Source organism: Xenia sp. Carnegie-2017, unplaced genomic scaffold, assembly GCF_021976095.1.
Source record: "Xenia sp. Carnegie-2017 unplaced genomic scaffold, XeniaSp_v1 HiC_scaffold_1, whole genome shotgun sequence".
Taxonomy (NCBI): Eukaryota; Metazoa; Cnidaria; class Anthozoa; order Malacalcyonacea; family Xeniidae; genus Xenia; species Xenia sp. Carnegie-2017.
The window spans coordinates 1,283,123-1,297,912 of record NW_025813402.1 but is presented as its reverse complement, the minus strand read 5'-3'; the positions used below and the strand labels follow the sequence as shown (position 1 = coordinate 1,297,912).

The following is a 14,790-nucleotide window of genomic DNA, read 5'->3' as shown; positions in this document are numbered from 1 at the left end:
GACTGCGAAATATAACAGACTAACCTCAAGTAAACAGCGATATTCAGTGTTTAGTATAGTAAGCGATAACAGCGATAGTCAGTGATTAAAACTAATCTAAATGGGAAAAAAAATCACTGGTGTAATGAAATTATACGTCAGAATTTCAGGGATAAAATCGTTCATCATACCTTAACAACCTTCCACTTTTTTAATGCTACAAGCCAAATGATAAATTTGCCGTGATCGTCAACTCTTTATATCTGTCAAAATGTGAAAACACGTAATGCAGACGTGAGCAAGGAAGTAATTGAATGCAAAATAATCAGAGTAGGCAGTCCAATGTCGTCAGTTTCAAGTGGTCGCATACATAACTTCCTCTTCAAGTTTTCAGACCAGTGTTATGAGAATATAAAAGTCATATTTTTGGTGATTTATGTTTAAAACAAACACTTCTAACCAGAGCAACCTTTCCCTGTCAAGCAATCTATAAATGAGTCGTTGATCTTTTCTGCAACGCCTCTTATTTCTACACCGAAATGAACGAAAAACTATTTTGTCTAAGTTTCCTCGAGTTGGCTTTTATAACATAACCGTGGAGGTAGCAAACAACTGGTGGTTAAGTTATAAATTACACATCTAAACATGCCCCCATAACAAAAAAAACTGCAGGATTCAATAAATAAACCAATAGAATGTATATGCTCGCTTCGTTTCCATGACTGAGTATAATTCGAAGAAGAAATCGGGCCGCCACGTAAACGGAAACCTGTTCTTTAATTTTTCACCATTAATCACGAAAAAAAGCCGCCAACGTTAACAATGCTAAACAATTTGGGGGCGTCTTTTAAGTTTCACCAGTGAAATAAACCAGAATTAGCAATCCTTTGAAGTTGTTCATTGCAGCGAGAAGCGTTGCGAACATCCGGATTTATAAAGAGCTAAGATTCTTTATTTTAAAAAGCAAGCAACTCTCGGATTGTTTTTCGATTCTTTAGTTGGAGAATCGAGGTTTTAGGAATAGCTTTTTGGGAAAATTGAAGACAAATGAACAATTTTGCCGCATGTTTCGTAGATAAATATTAAAACAGAAATAGCTCAACTGGTAGAGGGTGTAGCTTGTGGATAAGATCGAAATATCGATATATGACATCAAAAATAATACTATATAAAGAGCAGAGATTGAGACTCGTAACTAACACTCTCTCTCTCAAAGAGACTACGAACTTAAGTGAAAAAATCTCATTTCTGTGGTAATAGTGGCAGGATTTCACCATAAACAATTCGGCGAAAAGTGAATTATGAAGATTGAAAATGTTTTTGATGGTATACAAGTCAGGTTATACAACGTTACTTTGGAAATTCCTCCAAATTGTTTCTTGCACGTTTAACGTGTAGATTCAAACAGTGTTTTAGAGTTTCTTTTGTGTCAAGAACGAAAACAACAGGGTTTAAATATTCATTATCTTCAAAGACTTATTTCACCATTTCCATACCTGAATTGTATCGCGAAATTGAATATAAGATTACAAGAGCTGAGATAGTTGATAGCTTAAGCCAAACAACGCTTGCTTCCAGAAATTATCGTTGCAGTCCAAAAGCTTCAAAAAAGTGCCGCTTCTGGTTTGAAATTCAGCAGAACTGCATGTTTCTAAAATATATAAACGCCAAATTAATTTAATCGATATTAAAATAGTTCCTTGGAGACGATTGTAAACGTGATGAAAGATTCATCTTTAATCTCACACTCAAGCTGCATCATTTCGAGGCAAAAATACAATTCAACAGTAAAATTTAATACTTAACTACAGTACCTCATTAGAGACGTTACAAACGAACAGGAAGTGTCAGTTGTACAAAATAAGATAAAAAAAGGCGTGTTAGGATGCATACGATGGACTACAAGCTTCCAAAGCTTTACGCGTATCTTTCGCTACGAAGCTTTAAAGATTTGAAGAATTTTCTTTCATGTACGCGTTAACACGTAGCTTATACGTATGGTTCGGAATTCGTTAAGTAGCTACACCGTATGGCTTGTAATTTGTAGATGATGAAGTGTGGTCTTGAATGCCATCATAAAGAACATGTTTTCATACGCAGCAACTACAAGTTAGGCATTTAAAATAAACGACAAAATTTTTATCATAAACATGTTACGACTTCCGTTAAGTCATCTTCAGTATAAGAATGAAATAAAGTTATTTACAATGCTGAATTTATCATAGAATGCTTGATACGCGTTAATTAGTAAAAGGAAAAGGTGTGATAAAATATTAGTGATATTTACACGGCAAATATCATAAGTGTGATAGAGACAAATTTGAACATTACACTGAATTTTCTCTAAAACTCAAAGAAGCCTTAAGGCTGAAACACACTAGGCAGTCGCTTTAGTCGCGCGTCTAAAACTACCGCTTTGCGTGGTTACTAAGCTAGTAGCGTAGTCGCGTCAGCCAGTCGCTTTGAAAGTTCAACATGTTGAACTTTTGACATTGGTCGCTTCAGTCGCTTTACACTGATTGGCCAATAGATACATTTTAACTTCCTAAATGCATATCATATTCCCTGTCATAAGCATCATGCGAAATTTATAGATTATACCTTGGAAAACGAAGGCAATATATAGTGAATTCACACTGGAATGTTTCAATTTTTATATGACTTATCAAATAGGGACAATAGGAGCTACAAACTGGAACCCTAATGCACAACCTAAATGCACAGAATAAGATTATCCACGATATACGCGTAATGGGCTATGATCATATTGGCTTGTTCTCTTTTCTCCACATAGTAGTTTGTACTGAGTAAATATTCATATATTAGTAGCTATAATAAAGGCCAAAATAAAAAGTTTAAGTGATGTCTGTGTCTGTAACAAACAGAAATCTTCGCCATGCTCAAAAGACGCCACGGTAAATGTCGCGATGGTCGCTGCATGTGTGTTTCTGGCGTTCAAGCGACTGACGCGTGCGCATCAATTCGCTTTGGACGCGCGACTGAAGCGACTGCCCAGTGTGTTTCAGCCTTTAGACACACGCAAATAAAAACCAGATCTTAACAAAAGAATTCAACATTTCAACACTATTTTCTAATTTCCATAATTCCGTAATGGCACGATTGAAATGATGCATTTAACATAAACGACAACTTTTTTCATATTTTTTATTGCAGACATGTTTCCGCAAACTAAAGCCCGCCGCACACTAGCGTACTTGCCGCGCGTACTTGTTATTCGTGACAAGTGTGATCGACAAAAATTCCTAGTGTGCGCGGAAGTTTCGAACAACATTTGTCATTCGTGACAGATATTCCAAATATCAAACATGTTTGATATTTTTTGTCACGAGTAACAAAAATCCCAAGTGTGCGGCCGACGAAAAGCAAGTCCTCCTACAATGATGACACTACGCATGCGCACATTAAATTAATGTAAACACAATATGGCGGATAGCAGTGATGGCAGTGACACTAATAGCAGTGACACTAATATCAGTGACACCAACACAGATAGCAATAATGATAGTTCATCAGAAGACGAAAAAGTTTTGCTATTGATTTTGTTGTTGAGAAAGCGACGGAGACGTTTGAGAGCTGTACATCGTAAGTTGTGGACAAAGCGATGGATCCAAAGAAGACAATCGCAAGGAGTATTTAACAATCTCGTTCGAGAATTAAATGCAGAGGATCCAGAGAAATTTCGACAATTCCATCGACTTGATCGGGATTGCTTTGATAATATCTTACAATTGGTTCTGCCTTACATTACTAAGATGAATACACACTTGAGACCAGCAGTGAAACCTTGCGAGCGTCTATCCGTAACTTTGCGTTTCCTCGCCACAGGTTCGAACTGAGGAAATATATTATCTTTTTGTTCAATTTATTCCTGTACATGAGCAACTTATTATTTATGTTATTTTAACTTAGGAGAAACATTCAGGAGTTTGTCATTCCAGTTTCGTATCGGTGAACGAACAATTTCTGAAATTGTGGAAGAGACACGCCAAGCTCTGTATATGTCTCTAAAACAACAATATTTGCAAACATGTTTCGGCAAACTTATGCCATTTCCAGTGCGGTATAATGAATGAATATTTGAATGGAGTTAATATATAAATAAATCTGATGCAAGACGTCTGTATAGACAAAGGGATGGAAACGGAAATTTATTTACAATTATGTGATTAGAGGTGTTACGTATTTACAAGTTAAAGATAGCATTGACATGATGAACTCCTTCTTTAAAACTAAAAGAAGCACTGTACATCAAAAAAACTCAAGCCTAATCCTAACAAACAAATTTTCCAATTGGAAATATTCAAATTCGTCTCTATCACACTCATGATATTTGCCGTGTAAATATCACTAATATCACATCATTTCCTTTTAGTAATTAACACGTATCATGCATCCTATTATAAATTCAGCATTTTAAGCAACTTTACTTCATTCTTATACTGAAGATGACTTAATGGAAGTCGAAACATCTTTATAATAAAAATTTTTGTCGTTTATTTCAAATGCCTAATAAGTGTTGTGCTTCTGAGGATCATATGGAGCCACAAGTTAACTTTCCCCTTGTTTTAAGGCCAATATAACGCATCAAACCATATTGGGTTTACGTCACAAGAACGTCCGTCACCTTTTCATAATCAACTCACGTCTATTTGGCATAAAAATCTCTTGATGATCAAATACCTAGATCCACGCTGCATTCTTGTTTTATTCGCCAGTAGACATGTGTGTTTAACGTAGAAATAAAGACCATAGCTTCAAAAGATTCAAAGTGTGGTGAGGGGGTAAATTCTTGTACTTGCCCCCCCCCCCTTCTGCCGAAGTCCGTGGGAGTAGTGTGGTTATATTAATGCTTCTCAAGTGCAAATGGAGAGAATATTTGCATCGTAAAATCGACCATTTTTAGAAAAACAGGCAGGTGTAATGTAAATACAGTCAATCCTCTATTTAAGCGTCCACCCCCTCACTAGAAGATCAGCTTAGTGGGCGGTTGATGCAGGTACGCAAAAAAAACATAAAATGCTTCATTATTTTGACCAGGAATATACCGGGCGAAAAGCGAATTCTTAATATAAAGCCCAGCGAAGTGCTTTTAAAAGCGATTTAATACAAAATAAAATATAAAAAGAAATATTTATTTAGAAGACAAGACGAAACGTTACGCTTCTAAATATTTCTTTTTATATGTTATTTTGTATTAAATGGCTCTTTTAAAAGCACCTCGCTGGGCTCTGATATTTACATTAAGAAATGCTTCATTATCAATCATTAACTAGAATTAACAGTTTGACTTATTTCACAGATTAGCAATAACAATTTAAAAATTTTCGAATGGAAACATGTTCTATTCAAATGCATTAACTCTTAAGACTCCGTAAGCTAAAAATAGCCTCGACTTGCATTAACTGCTGCGGTGGGGGATAACTTTCGCTGTCGAGAATATCATAATGAAACTTATTTAAGAGTACTTTTATCCGTTAATGGAGCAGGCCAAGTATCGCAGTTGCTTTAGCAATGCTTGCACCAACAAACTAATTTCACGATTTTGTTAATCTAGTTCGAAATCTTCATGGCTTGCAAGTATTTTCTTCAAAACTCCTCAACAAAGTTTACCCTAATCAAAACATAAACTGTCAACTTAATAGTGCCAACAATTGATAAAAAACATCGTTTGGTATGCTTTTTGGATAGGTGATCACAAACAACAACACAAGTTCACATGAACAAGAATATTTTGAAATATTTATTCAATTATTAATCGTAAGCGGGAAACTCGAACACGACGTCTTTTCCAGTTAAGTTTTTGTACACGCCAGAGAACGTCTCGAGCTGAAACAGATAATTTTGAATACAGGTCAAAGTCGAACACGTGAAAAGTGGTCGCAATGAAGGGTCTTAAAATAACCGTAATAAAAAATGGCGACACGCATTGCATTATGGGAAATCAACAGGTACAAAACGTACAACGAAGAAAGTTGAACACGCAAAAAAAGGTCGCAACGAACACGCAAAAAGTGGTCGCAACGAACACGCAAAAAGTGGTCGCAACGAAGGGTTTTGAAATAACCGTGATAAAAAATGGCGACATGCATTGCATTATGGAAAATTAACAAGTAGAAAACGTATAACGAAGAAAGTCGACACGCAAAAATGGTCGCAACGAACACGCAAAAAGTGGTCGCAACGAACACGCAAAAAGTGGTCGCAACGAAGGGTTTTGAGTTAACCGTGATAAAAAATGGCGGCACGCATTGCATTATGGAAAATCAACAAGTAGAAAACGTACAACGAAGAAAGTCGAACACGCAAAAAAAGGTCGCAACGAGCACGCAAAAAGTGGTCGCAACGAAGGGTTTTGAAATAACCGTGATATAAAATGGCGACATGCATTGCATTATGGAAAATTAACAAGTAGAAAACGTACAACGAAGAAAGTCAAACACGCAAAAAATGGTCGCAACGAACACGCAAAAAGTGGTCGCAACGAAGGGTTTTGAGTTAACCGTGATAAAAAATGGCGGCACGCATTGCATTACGGAAAATCAACAAGTAGAAAACGTACAACGAAAAAGTCGAACACGCGAAAAATGGTCGCAACGAACACGCGAAAAGTGGTCGCAACGAAGGATTTTGAAATAACCGTGATAAAAAATGGCGACACGCATTGCATTATGGGAAATCAACAAGTACAAAACGTACAACGAAGATAGCGAAAGGCTATTGTCGTCGACTCATGGATGATATTAAAAAGATTCGGGGCAGTTTAATTAAAAGTTTTGAAAACGGCCCAAATCAAATTCACTAAAATTACTTCGATTTACTGTATGAAAAGGGCAAAGATATTGCCTGTTTTTGGTAATCGACAAAACAACCAACAAATAAAATAAAATTTATTGCCAAAAAATTATTCAAGCAACGCTCTCGAGTTCTTATTTTACCACAACGAACACCGTCACCATTTATTGTCTTTAACTGTGTTGTCATTTGCGAAGACACGTGTAAACTGCGCTCGTTCACTGAGAAAACATTGAACGAAAATACTTTTCTAAAGAAATGAATAATATTTTTGATGAAAAATTATCATATTAGGAGTAAAAGATGAAGCTGACTTCGCAACTGCGTAGAAATATGAAAATTGTCATCGTTTTCACACTTATTAATGTGAAGATGGCGATTTTATCGTTACTATATTTCAGTTCGTGCATTATTCACGGACGATGAAGTTGAGACAATTGACTAACATAAACACTTCCGGTTGATACCCGTAATTATGAAAAGTAAAAAATCTCTAAATTATTCTTTTTTCCGGTAGAGAGTATTCAAATCATAAAGTTTTAAATAAAGAGTAAGTTGATATTTTCTAACTAACCAGTGTTTTCTTTGAAAGTCGTCGTTTCTGATACAGCTGGAAAATCATCTTTCGTGATTTTATACAACGTCGCAAAGTACTCAAGGTTGTTTGCTTTCTCTTTCAGTACTGCGTTCTCTGATTTTAGTTTTTCAATTTCTTCGTAAAGCTAGAAAAGTATTCAGTGTTTGGAATTAACTCGTCACGAACTCAGGTATAGTAACAAGATAATCATTGTCTTCAATGTTCTACAAGATCAACTGTGGACTATGATGATGTTTCAAAACACAGTTCTAGTTTCTTTCATATCTTAATATCATAGATAATAACATCACGTTGTTGTGATGTACTCAGGTATAGTAACAAGATAATCATTGTCTTCAATGTTCTACCAACTAAACTACAAGATCAACTGTGGACTATGATGATATTTCAAAACACAGTTCTAGTTTCTTTCATATCTTAATATCATAGATAATAACATCACGTTGTTGTGATGTACTCAGGTATAGTAACAAGATAATCATTGTCTTCAATGTTCTACCAAATGAACTACAAGATAACTGTGGACTATGATGATATTTTAAAACACAGTTCTAGTTTCTTTCATATCTTAATATCATAGATGATAACATCACGTTGTTACGATGTACTCAGGTATAGTAACAAGATAATCATTGTCTTCAATGTTCTACCAACTAAACTACAAGATCAACTGTGGACTATGATGATATTTCAAAACACAGTTCTAGTTTCTTTCATATCTTAATATCATAGATAATAACATCACGTTGTTGAGATGTACTCAGGTATAGTAACAAGATAATCATTATCTTCAATGTTCTACCAACTAAACTACAAGATCAACTGTGGACTATGATGATATTTCAAAACACAGTTCTAGTTTCTTTCATATATTAATATCATAGATAATAACATCACGTTGTTTAGATGTACTCAGGTATAGTAACAAGATAATCATTGTCTTCAATGTTCTACCAACTAAACTACAAGATCAACTGTGAACTATGATGATATTTCAAAACACAGTTCTAGTTTCTTTCATATCTTAATATCATAGATAATAACATCACGTTGTTGAGATGTACTCAGGTATAGTAACAAGATAATCATTGTCTTCAATGTTCTACCAACTGAAACTACAAGATCAACTGTGAACTATGATGATATTTCAAAACACAGTTCTAGTTTCTTTCATATCTTAATATCATAGATAATAACATCACGTTGTTAAGATGTACTCAGGTATAGTAACAAGATAATCATTGTCTTCAATGTTCTACCCACTAAGCTACAAAATGAACTGTGAACTATGATGATATTTTAAAACACAGTTCTAGTTTCTTTCATATCTTAATATCATAGATAATAACATCACGTTGTTGTGATGTACTCAGGTATAGTAACAAGATAATCATTGTCTTCAATGTTCTACCAACTAAACTACAAGATCAACTGTGAACTATGATGATATTTCAAAACACAGTTCTAGTTTCTTTCATATCTTAATATCATAGATAATAACATCACGTTGTTGTGATGTACTCAGGTATAGTAACAAGATAATCATTGTCTTCAATGTTCTACCAACTAAACTACAAGATCAACTGTGGACTATGATGATATTTTAAAACACAGTTCTAGTTTCTTTCATATCTAAATGTCATAAACATTACAATAAACTCATAACCAACCATAATATTTTCTTTTAAAGTTTCCTCGAGAGCCTTTCGTCTTTCCTCAGCAATTAATTCCCAATATTTTTCCGGCGCTTTTTCTGCAACAAGGAAATTTAACTCTGACCATCATTTTGAGGGTAAAATGTACAAACATACTGAAAGAAGGTTTATCTAACAAACCTTGTACCATCATCGCTCGCGTCTCCTCTGTTGAGTCGAGTTCTTTTAATTTCAAATCAACATTTACACTTGAATCTGCATCAGACGCGCTTGATGGACTTTCAACTTCAGAAGCTTTAACTAGATAACTTTTTAGATGCTTTTGTCTCGACTTTGTCGAACATTGCTGTGAATGAGCTCCGCTCTGCGATGGAAATCAAAGAATTATAGAAGTTAATCGGATTTGTATTCTCGCAGCTCGCCACACAACAAGCGATGTTATGGCATCGTACTTTAGATTTAGGTTTTTGTTTCGTCCTTCCGCCGACCAGCAACTTCTGTCCGTCAGCAGAAGGCTGTAGGACCTGCAAAGACTTTCTTTTGTCCTGTCTTTCTACGATTGAGCGACCTGACGAAGACGAACCGTCGTCGGACTTTGCCTACAAATAAATCACGAATTATGCAGATAGGATAAGAGCTAGACACTGCTAAGTTCGACAAAAAAAAGTTAGCACTACAAAATAAATGATGTGTCTATTTATGATTGAAAACAATTTGTTTTCATGTAGGAATACCTTTGTGTCCTTCGAACAACACCCCTTAGACTTGCCATTTTCGTCAGATTTCTCACCGCTTTTTGCCGGCCTTCTTGGTGAATGTGCGAGTTTACTCACAGTATGTTGTTCTCTCATGCTTTTAGGGTTTTTGTAGCTCGAAATATTTGATTTCCCCCGTCTTAAATCTGCTTTAAGTCCGACTTCTTGTTGACGAGACAATCGTCTATATTCTTCGGCCATCTTTTTAAACCTTCCCGCGTGAAAATCGTCATCTTCGGAAAATCTTCGAGAACTCACGCAAGGTAACATTTTCCATATTAGGCAATAACCGGAAAATAAACAACTGACTTACACCAAGTAATCGCTGATTGCATATTTGCTTATTCTGTCTCAAATATGGTAGAAAGAAAGATGAAAATGTACAAAAGGTTCAGAAATCTTTGCGATTAACTGTCAAAATTGATCGGATCGACCGAAATAACGAAGATCAATACAGGAGGATAATTTCGCATGTTTCTTGCATTTTGATACAATGGCATAGTGCCTTGCTTCGAACATCAAATCATTGACAGTGATATGACTCTTTCAGGGCCGTACCTAGAACGCTGATTGGAGTGGGGGGGGGTGTATATTCATATATTCAGTTGTACCTACTGTTTTCTTTAGAGCCAATTCACTTTCAAAAGAAGTCAGTCGAACGCACTGAGCATATGAATACACCCCCCCTCACCAATTACAGTACTAGCTAAGGCGCTCGACTCTTTCTTTTGTATGTTCATACTCCATCATAATGCAAGTGTTTGGCAATTTTTTCATAATCAATGTCGCCTGCCTTTTTTCTTCCCTTAAATAATGGTATCAATGACAAGTACATCCACTAAAATTGAAATGCAAAAAACGTTGTTTTAGTGGCAGTTTTATTAACTACACCAGCTTCGAAAGTTCGTATACAACAAACTCTACAAAATAACTCATATATTATTACTTACAATATTATCAATTAAATACAATTGCGTTGTGTCAAGCCATTATAATAAAATCAACGCGAAAAAAAACTGCCTTCGTATTGTTATTGGGAAAGTAAGACTTCATACAATTAGATTATCTCCTAGTCTATCATAAACAAGCTTTTAATTCCCAAAGCCATTCACAATTCATCCTTGTATTGCAACTCATGCTTTTTTTGAATAGCTAACTGTGGGTTCACCCATTCTTTTAAAGTAGACTTCGACAAATTCTTTGATATCATGAACACTTTTTTCATTTAAATCACAATTCGCAGATTTTGTTTCTTGTTCTTCGATTACCTCCGCGCTATCGTCCAGCTCCATGCCCTGCAAGGCTTTGAACTTCCTCACAACTTCCCGCCAGTCGACGACCTTCTCAATCCTATCACTATCCCCATCTACACCTACAACACAACTAGGAGAGTCAGGAGATACGGCAATAATTCCTGGGATATTTGGAGCTTCAGCTTTATGACTTTTCTCTTTACGTAGTAATTCCATAATGCCTGGCCTGCAGCACACGCATCTTAATTTGTGGACAAGTCGTATGTACTTCCATGAGGTCGTGAGTAGGTTGAGAGGCGCAGGTGTTAGAGTTGACTGTTCCAGGCTCCTTATCAACTTTGCGCGGCCGAATTTCCATTCCAAATCAGACTGCGCTTGAATGCGTTGGTAAGTGTCGCTCATCATGGCAATTAGAAGGTTAATTAGAACAATTATGGTAATTAAGCAGTAAAAACCAAACACAATATAGACCAAGACCTTAGAGAAACCCGGAAGATCATTCTTAGTAATGTCGTCGAGGAAATCAGAGTCAGCCGCGCCAAAAAGAGTGAAAACCGAGAATTTGAATATCTCAGCAAAGTTTTCGTGCATGTTAGATAAAGTAACGGATTTCAATGCATTCTTTTCAAACGCAGGTTTAGATATGGCCGCAAGATGCATGGCAAAACCAAGAATAAAGATTACTAATATAACGAGAAATCTTGCCACATCTTGCAAAAGATTGCCAATAATAACTCCCCATGGACCAAACAAGTAATGAAAAGTAAGAAAATCCAAGATTTGTACGAAACTTAAAAACATTGCCACAGCTAAAATCTGATTGCGCGAGTACAAAAGATTTAAACGTGTGGAGCTCCCGAAGGGAATCGCACTCAAATGAAGAAGGACGCCGATAATTGACAAAAATACTATCAATATTGGTAATCGCCTCAGACCTCTTTTATTCTTCGTATCGGTGAGTTGTTCAAGAAAAAGACCACACAACCAAAGCATCCACACTACCTCGTACCAGGCCGGAACTACGTCATCGCCACGTTTCCCCCACGGTATAGCCAACATGAATACGAACAGTAGAATAAGATAGAGATGTGATATTAATCTACAGATAAACTTTACCAACGGCACTTGATTGCAGTTATTTTTCCATGGAAGGGAGAGCGCTGCCCAAACAGGCGGCAAAAGGAAGGCCGCGAGGAACACACCCACAATTTTGGACGTTCTCCAATCTCGTCCGGCAACCCACTTGCTACCTAAGTACGACTGCACAGCGGTTTGCGCAACGCACTGCTTCTGTTCGCAATCGACCATTACGTCCAAAAACGGTTTATCTTCGTCATCTGTCGCGTTCAACAGATGACTCGCATCAGTTGCACAAGCCAGAGTCATGATGTTCTGGGCCAACTCCTCGCAAAAATCTCCAGCGGCTGCCAGGTCTTTGCTTCGCTCTTTAACTTTAACTGACCGCATTCTGTAGTGATGGGAAAGTTTCACCGCTGTATACAAAGGTGCGGGCGAGCGGAGAATGAATGACGTGATGCACTCGTTACCAGTCCCTTTTCCACACACCATAAGATCGAACAAGAACTGAAATAAAATAAAGGGAGAGAAGCGATTAAAATCCTATTTTCTAATATGCATTACGGGAACGAGCCGAGTTGAGCTAAAAAAAGACATGTGTATAACTTGGGTTTCATCTTTTCGATGCTTTTTTTTCTAGTATAGCTTCGACTACAATAAAACTAGCGATTAAAATAAAAAGAAAGATTTTATCCAAGCTCCAACAAGAAAGATTTCACATGCAACTCGCGCACTCGCTATGTTAAATACAACGGAAAATATATACCGTTTTATCCAACAACAAATGCGACGGATCAAATTTAAGATTGAGTAAATAATGTAGAACGGCGACATTCCCCGAATGAGCAGCATAACACAACGCAACCTTTCCTTCCTGCAATGAAAAAATAGAAAGAAACTTGACGGTAAACAAACTGCGTGTTGCAAAATTACTAAAAGCGACGATAACTTCTACGAACCCTCGTTTCCTTAGTAAGATTTGCACCAGATTCAATAAGCTGTTTGACAACTTTCAAGTGTCCAGAGTTTGCGGAGAAATGCAACGCGGTCCAACCATCCTAGATTGGATAAGATAGTTTTCAACCGTAAGCTGTTTGCTTCATGTTAGGCCTTCTGTACTGTATGGTCAGCTGTCTCGAGTAATTGTTGTCCATGCTATTTTCCAATGCCAATGACGGACACTAGAATAGACCAAGGGGGGTGGGGGTGAGGTGGCAAACCTCCAGTTATTTTTATTCCAGGTAGGATGTTTTGTGAAATCTTGTGCTTTGGGGACCCCCACTCCCCAATATTTCATAAGGTGTCCGCCACTCGGCCGCTGGCCATAAACTTCATAACCATGACAAACCAGTCACAAATTATGACGTATGACATTGAGACGTATGATAGTGTGACGTATATTGTAACGTATGTTATTGTGACGTATGATATTCGAGTGAGCGTCAACGTTAAAATCAAATGAAATAACCCAGTTTACCGTATCTTCAGCATCGACTTGAGCTCCTTGCGCCAACAACTGAGTAACGACATTGTTGCGACCGCTGGACGCAGCAAGATGGAACGCCGTCCGCCCTAGTTTGTTCTTCGTGTCGACTTGATGCGGAGCTTTACTGAGCAACAGGCTAACAACGTTGGCGTGTCCTTCGCCGCTCGCCATATGCAACGGTAATGACTGCAACAAAAGAGAAGTAGGAGAAAGGTTTTAAAAATGCCAATGTAACGAGCTATCTAAGGATTGAGGAGAAATTTCATCATCACTGCCAATATTTTACTTACATTTTGTGTTGTCAATGCATCAACCTTCACATTCGGATTATTTAAAAGAAGGCGAACGACATGTTCGTTTCCAGACCTCGAAGCAAAATGCAGAGGAGTACAGCCGGACTAAAAGATACAGAAAAAACATCACTTGAAACTTTCTTTAAATACTATCGTATTACTGTCGTAATACTTCGTAATACTGTCGTGATACTTCGTAATATTGTCGTGATATACTTAACATATTGTGTAATACTACGTATTTGTCGTGAACTGTCGTAATACCCAATGTGTTGTCGTGAGTGTCTTGTAATGTTATTTCCTAATATTGTCGTGATACTGCCGTAACATTGTCGTGATACTGCCGTAATATTGTCGTGATACTGCCGTAATACTTTGGAATGTTGTCGTGATACTGCCGTATCACTTCGTAACATCATCGCATGGAATGATCCATATAAACCATGGAATGCCATGGAATGTAATATCCATATAAACCATGGAATGTCCTACCTTATCCATATAAACCATGGAATGTCCTACCTTATCCATATAAACCATGGAATGTCCTACCTTATCCATATAAACCATGGAATGCTATAAACCATGGAATGTCCTATATATATGTCATATGCTAACACTGGAATGTCCTACCTTATCCAATACTTCATAATATTGTCGTAATAATGCCGTAATATTTTGCAATGTAATCGTGATATTGCCGTAACACTACGTAAAATTGTCGTGATACTGCAGTACTTCGTACAGATTGTCGTGATAAACTGCATGTAATACATTCATGTTGTTCTTGTATTACAGTTATACTGACTTCACTTCCTCGTCCATTTTGTTCGTCTTGTTCGGCAGTTGAAAAACGAAAACTTAACAATTGAAATCCATTT

The 14,790-nt window shown here is 36.8% G+C and overlaps 2 protein-coding genes and 1 long non-coding RNA gene across 3 annotated transcripts in view; 1 reads left to right on the top strand and 2 right to left on the bottom strand.

Moving 5' to 3' along the window:
- Window positions 1-189: 189 nt before the first annotated feature.
- LOC124434495 lies at window positions 190-1,969 on the bottom strand. The gene is made up of 3 exons (XR_006944789.1): window positions 1,794-1,969; window positions 1,476-1,630; window positions 190-242 (listed from the first exon to the last, which is right to left on the bottom strand). It is a non-coding gene; the product is annotated as an uncharacterized LOC124434495 (long non-coding RNA).
- Window positions 1,970-3,416: 1,447 nt separating this feature from the next.
- Window positions 3,417-4,496, top strand: LOC124434462. Its single transcript, XM_046984367.1, has 2 exons — window positions 3,417-3,825; window positions 3,910-4,496. The coding sequence occupies exons 1-2, from the start codon at window positions 3,423-3,425 to the stop codon at window positions 4,071-4,073; spliced, it is 567 nt and encodes a 188-aa protein (XP_046840323.1). The 5' UTR covers window positions 3,417-3,422; the 3' UTR covers window positions 4,074-4,496.
- A 2,821-nt stretch (window positions 4,497-7,317) lies between these two features.
- The window catches only part of LOC124434407, a 35,456-nt gene continuing 27,983 nt past the window's right edge, over window positions 7,318-14,790 (bottom strand). Inside the window, exon 5 of the mRNA XM_046984303.1 lies at window positions 7,318-7,514. Within this exon, the coding sequence (XP_046840259.1) occupies window positions 7,362-7,514 (153 nt within the window). The 3' untranslated portion in view covers window positions 7,318-7,361. The remainder of the gene's footprint in view (window positions 7,515-14,790) is intronic.

Coding starts and splice junctions, on each gene's coding strand:
- LOC124434462 (XM_046984367.1), top strand. CDS start 3,423: ATGGCGGATAGCAGTGATGGCAGTGACACTAATAGCAGTGACACTAAT. Junction 3,826..3,909: donor TTTGCGTTTCCTCGCCACAG/GTTCGAACTGAG, acceptor ATTTTAACTTAG/GAGAAACATTCAGGAGTTTG.